The sequence below is a fragment of the Pteropus alecto genome, unplaced genomic scaffold (assembly GCF_000325575.1).
Source record: "Pteropus alecto unplaced genomic scaffold, ASM32557v1 scaffold226, whole genome shotgun sequence".
In the NCBI taxonomy this organism is placed as follows: Eukaryota; Metazoa; Chordata; class Mammalia; order Chiroptera; family Pteropodidae; genus Pteropus; species Pteropus alecto.
This window is the reverse complement of record NW_006440132.1, coordinates 7,062,901-7,070,613: the sequence shown is the minus strand read 5'-3', so window position 1 is coordinate 7,070,613 and position 7,713 is coordinate 7,062,901. Positions and strand designations below refer to the sequence as shown.

Genomic DNA, 7,713 nt, shown 5'->3' with positions numbered 1-7,713 from the left:
GGTGAGCCGTGGGGAGGAAGCTGGGTGACCGCGCGCGGGGACGCCCGTCGGGGCCCGGGGGCGGGGTCATGGAGGCCCCGCCCAGAAGCCACCTGCGACAGGTGGAGCGCGCGGCACCGGGCGGGCGCTCGGCCATGTCAGCGGAGAGCGTGGGGCAAGGTCTGGGTCCGAGACCGGGACCTGGGTCGGGGTCCGAGTCGGAGCCGCTCTGTCCCGAACACGGCCAGGCTCTGAGGTGGTTCTGCTGCTCCGAGCGACGGCCGGTGTGCGCCGCCTGCGCGGAGCTGGGCGGTCGCTGCCAGGGACACCGCATCCGCCCGGCGCAGGAGCGCGCAGAAGAGCTGCGGGTGAGCGGGCGTGGGCGCCAGAAGGCGGGGGTTCCGGAGGGAGGGCGCGCCGGAGGCAGGCGTGCTGGGCGAGAGCCGGCGGGGACCCGGGAGCCTGGGGCCAGCCTGACCCGGCGGCAGGGCCGGGAGCCCTGGCTCCGCAGTGTTACTGACGGTAGAACGAGGCGGTTAAGGGTGTGGCGGCCGGGGTCAGGCAGACCTGAATTTGGATCCCGCCTCTGTCCGTCCTTCTCGTGAGTCTCACAACTCCCTGAATCTCAGTGTCCTCATCTGTAGTTTGCTGGCAACAAATCGCACGCATTTAATAGAGTTATGCGATATAAATAAGATTGTGAGATCACATAGTGGTGGATCCAGTGCCGTTTCTCCGTTGCTCTGTTGAATCCGTCGGGAGCTGGGCCTGGCCTTGGGCAGTAAAGGGCTCTGCAGTTCCAGTTGCCCCAGCTTCCACCCGGGGGCGGGGAGGCGGGGTGGGAAGCTGACCTCTGGTTAAAAATCCAGCCCCTTCTCACTCCTCAGCCCATCTGTTCAAAAGCCCTCTCCTCTCCCACCCTTCAGGTTTCCTGGTGAGGTGATTTCTTTTCCTTTTCAGGATTGGCCTTGACTGTATGTACTTTCAAGCTGGTGTCACCCGAGTAAATGGGGGAGCGGAGGAGAATATCAGGAGGTTCCTCCTGGAACCCTTCACCTAGGGTTTCTTCCCGTCTCCACCCTCCACTTGGCTCCAGGCTGGTCACCTTTCTGTCAACACCGCTGCCCTGAGCTGCCGATATTGGAGAGTCGAAGTCACCTTGGGGCTTCCTACTTCCTCCCACCCTACCTGTGGCCCCTGGGGATTTCTTTGCAATTTGATTAAAAGATGATTTTCCCAACTTCTCCCTGGAGTTCTGCCTCGCTGTGAGGCTGAGGGCTCTAGCTGGGGACTTGCCTACTTAGTCTGGACTGTAACAAACACATCTGACAGTGTGCTGGGACCAGGAGGGATTCAGGTATTTAGTGACACCTGTAAGCTCCTGGTTGGTCTTACCTGTCACCACTATCCACAGTAGTGAATGAAAAGAAACTTGGATAACGTGGTTTAATAAACTTGCATAATGCATAGAAACTGCAAGTTCCAAAGCATTTAAATATCCATTATCTCATTTCATCCAGACCAAGCCTTTAAAGTGGTAGTCCTACCCACATTTTATAGATGAGGAAATGGAGGCCTAGAACAGGGCAGTAACTCCTTCAAAGTTCCCCCTGTTCAAAGGCTGGACCAGGGCAGTCATTGACTAGGCCAGAGGAAACCACCACCACTTTGCTTCAGTGGTTGGAGGGAGGAAGCTATGCTAATGGGAGTGAGAATTTAATGAAAACCTTTAAAAAAAAATGTTGCCCATCAGGGCTGAATTTGAGTGGCGGAAGGGGTGAAGCCTGGGGCAGGGTGGCAGGCCTCGTGCTTGTTTTGGAATGCACTCTGCCTGGGGAGCCTTCCCTGGACCCTTCTGAGGCCCTAGGCATATTCACTGCTTTGCCTGGAGGGAGGTGCGTCTTGCCCTTTCTCCCTCCAATTTTGATTAGATCGTGGCTTTTGTGTGCTCCTTTCTCTATCCCTCCAGCCAGCAAAGAAATTTCACCCCAGGGCAAGATTGTTTCTGAACTGGGCAAAAACAGCAGCCATTTAAACAACTTCTCACTTACCTTCTGGATTTCTGCCCCTGTAGCTTTTCAGAAGCTAGTCTCGGTTCCTTTAGTCCTGTGTTGAAGGAACTCAGCTTCTTCCCAATCGGCTCAATTCTATAACTTTATATTTTGGACTGGTGAAGTGTCAGTCTAATTCCTGATTGGGGCGGGATGGGAGGTAAGGATTTACAAGGGCTTCCTGGAAGAGGTAGCTGAGTTGTTTTCTGGCAGATGGAACTAGGGCAGTCTTCTTAGGAGAGATAGTGGAGGGGCTGCTGCTTGGAAGGGCTCTGGTTGTTAGATGGAGAAATGGAGTGGAAAAGCAGAGGCCTGGCCATATCTCCTCGGGCAAGTCACTTCTCTGTGGGCCTCAGCTTCTTCATTTCTAAAACTCTCCCCTGCTCTCATGGGCGATACTTACAGCTTTGGCAGCTGTAAACTGCTGAACTTCTTGTGTCAAGGAAGTGGGTTTCATTTATTCAATAAATATTTATTCAGGGCCTTCTATGTGTAGGAACTCTCTTCTAGGTAGTGGAACAAGGGGATAAGTCAAAGTCATGGTGCCTATGTTCCAGTGGTGGAGGGAAAGATACCAAGAAAGGATAAACAAACACATAATACACAGTCAGAGAGTGATGACACAAGGTAGAAAAATAGGCAAAGTTAAGGGGACGGGATATGAGGTGGTCAAGGAACGTTTCTGAAGAAGTGACGTGAAGGGACTGGAGGAGCGAGACAGAGGTGTATGGGAGAAGACTGCTGGGAGATGGAAGAAACGACAGGTGCAAAGGCACTGAGGTCAGACAAATTTGGTGTGTTCATGGGACGGAAAGAAGGCCAGTGTGGAGAGTGGTAAAAGCGGAGGTACAGAGTCGCATCAGGTAGGGCCTTGTTGGCTAAGGTAAAAAGCTTGATCTCGTCTCGCTGTGGGTGTTTTGGAAAGTCATTGGAAAGTTTGGAGCAGGGACAGTGAGTGACCTGATCTGATTTTCTTACAAAGGGGACAGTGTCTAACTGTGGTGTTGAAGAATGGAAGCCCAGTTAGGAGGCTCTAACAGTGGTCATTGTGAGAGATAATGGTGATCTGGGTAGAATAGCAGGAGTGGAGGTGAGCAGAAGTGCCCAGAGGAGAGGAAGAGATTTTGGAGATGAGACTCACTGATGCATCAGATATGGGGTTGGAGGGTAACTGCTGGTTTTTTTTTTTTTCTGAGTAATGAGATTAATGATCGATGGTGTCATTTAATGGGAATACTTGAGGAAGAGAAGCTTGAGAAGCCATGTTGGTCTGCTCAGGTGCAGGTGTGGTGGGTCAGAGAAGTGGGTATGAAGAAGGATTGAGAGTACTTGCAGGAAAGTGATTATAATGATAGGCCACTGGATTTCAGAATAAAGATGGAAACAAGGCCACAAAAGAGGATGATGGGTGGCGAAAAGTGGTTAAGACTAATGTATTGGTAGCTCCAACTGTACTGAAGAATTGTTGGAATGGAAATTCTAGAGTTAGTGGTCCAGAAAGATGGGAAGTGGTAGACAGGGTGTGAGATCATTGAAATGAAGATTTTGGAGGTGGTATAGTTTTCAATAATGATGAGGTCTGGCATACATGACAATCGGAGTAGATGGCTGAGGTGCGGTAAAAGGAAAAACTCAATGGAATAGAGTGAATGGATCAAGACACCATGGGTGTCATTTGTGTTGCAGAACAAGATTGTGGACCAGTGTGAGAGGCTGCAGTTACAGAGTGCCAGCATCACCAAATATGTGACCGAGGTCCTGCCAGGGAAGAACCAGGGAGTAGTGGTATGTAATTCTTTCCCTTTCTTCTCTACTCTGGACCCCCTCCTAGGATAAGACCCCAGCCTTAGGGGCTTGAACCAGTCTAGGGTTTCTTCCCAACCTCACAGACTCATTGTGCTGCTAGCAAAGCTGGATACCCAGGAGGGATGATTTCCTATATGTCTGAGCCTTGGTTTTACTCTGGGCAGAGTAGAACACTGGGTACAAAGACTCTGCTAGAAAAAGACTTTGTGAGGTGGAGAGTAAGGGATCAAGAAGGGTAGCATTCTTCTATTATCTAATTATTTTGTTTTCAGCCCCAGAATTATAAAATAACCTAGGGACTTGTACATTGAGTAGTCTTTATTACAGTGTTATGCAGTAGGTGGCAGTAACATCCCTGTTTACAGATGTGGAAACCCGTAAAGGTTAATTGACTTGCACAAGGTCCCAGTTTCCTGCCAGAGTCAGTTCTATGACCTGGATCTTGTGACTCCAAGGCCAGTGCTCCCTCCGCTACACTCCACTGCTGATCCTTTATTCAGTTGACTCATTGCCATGGCTACATCTCTCAAGTATGCCTTTCAGGGGCAGGAGCTTTGAATTTCCTTCTGCACATTCCCTCCCTTCTTCTCCCATAATACATGAGAATGGACCATTGGATTTAGTAACACACACAGCATTGGAGATGCTGACAAGAGGAGTCTTGTAGAGTGGTGGATTGGAGTGGGTTTCAGAGAAAATAGAAGAGCAATTTGGGGTAGTGGACACAGACAACTCCTGAGGAGCTTTGCTGTAGAACGGAGCTGAGAAATGGGATAGTAGTAGAGGGGCTGTGGGATTGAGGGGAGCTTTGTTTGTTTTGTTTTGTTTTGTTTATTAGATAAGAGAAATTACTCTATGTGTGTATCCTGATGGGAATTGTCCAGTAGAAAGGAGAAAATTAACGATGCAAGAGAAAAGGGGAAATTTGGTACAGCAAAGAGGGTAGGATCTAGCAAACAAGTGGAAAAGCATGGACAGTTTATCCACAGAGTCAGAGCACAGGTGCAGGTAGATAGGTAGGTGATGGGCAGAGCTCGTGGAGGTTCTTTTCCAATTGCTCTTATTTTCCATTATTTATTACCTTTTCTATAGTTTCTTAATGATGCCATTTGTCAGTTTATAGATATATTTTGTTCTCTATCAATCTGTGAATATGGTAATATATTAGTTTTTAATGCTAAGCCATCCTTGAATTTCTGGGGGAAACTGACCCGATTTGATCAAAATGTATTTTTTTAACTTTTAATTTTGAGATAATTGTAGATTCACATACAGTGAATTGCAGATTCATGTATAATGGTAACATCTTGCCTGACTATGGTACAATTTCACAACCAGGAAACTGACATTGATAGGACACATTATTCAGATTTCACCAGTTTTACATGCATTCATTTGTGTGTGTGTGTGTGTGTGTGTGTGTGTGTGTTTTCTATGCAGTTTTATCATATGTATAGATTCATGTGACTTCTACCACAATCAATATACAGAACAGTTTCATCATTAATTAATAAGTTTAATTAAGCTTATTAATTGGCTCAAATCTTCTCTATACTTACTAATTTTTTATTTGTCAGATTTATTGATTACCGGCAAAGGGCACTTATATTTTCATATCATGCTGTGGACTTGTCTGTTTTTCCTTAATAATTCTTTCCTTAAAGAATAATTCTATCAATTATTCTTTTTATATTTTTATGCTATTTGTGTAATTTAGGTTTGTTACCTATTCTCGGTAAACCATTTTGTTTATCACTTTATAGTGGCCTTTTATGCCCAGAAATTCTTTTTGCCTTAAAGTCTATTTTGTCCTTTATTTATTACTATATCAACAATATTTTCCTAGTATATCATTTTCTTTCCTTTTACTTTCAACTTCTATATGTTCTTATGTTTTTGGATGTGTCTTCTAACTGGATTTTGCTTTCTTTTTAAAAAATTCAATCTGATAATTGCTGTTTTTTTTAACTAGGGTGTTAAATAAATTTTTCACTATTGTGATTGCTAATATACTTGGATTTATAACTGTCATTCAACTTTATGTTTTCTATATAGTTTGCTTTTTCTATGCTTTTTTTCTTTATTTCCTGCCTTCTTTGGGGTTAATCAACCCCACCTCCCTCTTCTTTCCTAGTCTGAAAGATATGCATTCTATTTAAGGCCTATTTTTGGTATCCTTAAAAATTTTAACACAAATACTTAACAATGTCTAAAATGAATCAACTAGAATAATACAAGTACCATAAGAATGTTTAATCCAGCAGCCCTTCTGGTCTTACATATTGTCCAATATTTTGCTTAAAGTACATCTTTTAATAAATCCTTTCTATATATTAGGAAATATTCCATTTTTATTAGAGATGTCTTTATTGCGCTCTTTTCTGTATGATGGTTTAGATGAGTATACAATTTTAAAGTAAATTGTAGGCTCCACCCTGGACAATTGAATCCTCAGCAATTTTTTATTTTTAATTAAATTTATTGGGGTGCCATTGGTTAATAAAATTATATAGGTTTCAAGTGTATAATTCAATAATACGTCATCCGTATATTGCATTGTATGTTTACCACTCAAAGTCAGATCTCCTTCTGTCAACATATTATTTGATCCCCTTTACTTGTATCTACCTCACTCACTCCCCGCTTTCCCTCTGGTAACCACTAAACTGTTGTCTATGTCTATGAGTTTTTATTTGTCTTGTTTGTTTGTTGCATTCAGTTTTATATCTCACATTTGAGTGAAATCATATGGTTCTTGATTTTTCTGTCTGACTTATTTCACTTAGTTTGATATTCTCAACATCCATCCATGTTGTTGCAAATGGTAATAGTTCATCTTTTCTTATGGCCAAGTAATATTCCATTATATATATATTATATATATCACATCTTTATCCAATCATCTATTGAAGGATACTTTGGTTGTTTCCATGTCTTGGCCACTGTGAACATAGAGGTACAAAAATCTTTACAAATAAATGTTTTCAAGTTTTTCAGGTAAGTACCCAGAAGAGGGATTGCTGGGTCATATGAGAATTCTATTCTTAATTTTTTTGAGGAAGCTCCATACTGTTTTACATAGTAGCTGTACCTATTTGCATTCCCACCAGCAGGGTGTGCGGGTTCCTTTTTTCCCCACAACCTCTCCACCACTTGTTATTACTTGTATTGTTGATAATAGCCATTCTAACAGGGTGAGATAGTATCTCATCGTGGTTTTGATTTGCATTTCTCTAATAGCTAATGAACTCAGTTCTTGATTATACTGGTTTTCAGTTTCCTTTCTACTTTTGAACCCCAGGGGATTTCCTTTTGTTCTAGGAGGATTTTCAGTTTATTCTGTCATATCTTTGGAAAGGGAAATTTTTTTCTTTGCTATTTATTTCTGGGAATGAATCAAGAAGTGTGTTGAAACTGTTATTTTCTAGTCAGGGAGTATCTGATGCCTCTTGGATCAAGGTCAGTTCTTGATCCTGATCACACAGTACAAACATGGCTGCAGAGACCCGCCACCGTGGATAAGGCATTAAGAGCCATAGCTGATGTTATTGAACACTCATGTGCCGGCTCTGTTCTATTTACTATGTACATATTAACTTATTTAATCCTCATAGTAGCCTTATGAGGTAGGTACTATTATTGTCCTCAGTTGACAGATTAGAAAACTGAGGCATAGGGAAGATAAGTAACACGCTTAAAGTTCCGCAGTAAACGAAGCAGCAAGAGCAAACCTTGACATTGTCTCTAAAGCCTAACTTTCTAACCGCTATGTCATGTTGCCTCAAGAGAGCACTGAAGTTGGGGTCTGAACTCCTGGGTTCACTTGGCCATCTACTTAGCACTCTCTCTTCCCCATTGGAGAAATTGTGGGTCACAG

The 7,713-nt window shown here is 43.8% G+C and overlaps 1 protein-coding gene across 4 annotated transcripts in view; it reads left to right on the top strand.

Annotated features, from left to right (window-relative positions):
• Positions 1–58: 58 nt before the first annotated feature.
• Positions 59–7,713, top strand: part of BSPRY (B-box and SPRY domain containing) — an 18,656-nt gene continuing 11,001 nt past the window's right edge. For 3 of the 4 annotated variants that reach the window (XM_015593397.2, XM_006917115.3, XM_025050469.1), the window contains exons 1-2: positions 59–347; positions 3,717–3,815. In XM_015593397.2, coding sequence (XP_015448883.2) covers positions 69–347; positions 3,717–3,815 — 378 coding nt within the window. In that variant the 5' untranslated portion in view covers positions 59–68. The remainder of the gene's footprint in view (positions 348–3,716; positions 3,816–7,713) is intronic. The other variant, XM_015593398.2, reaches the window with a different exon arrangement.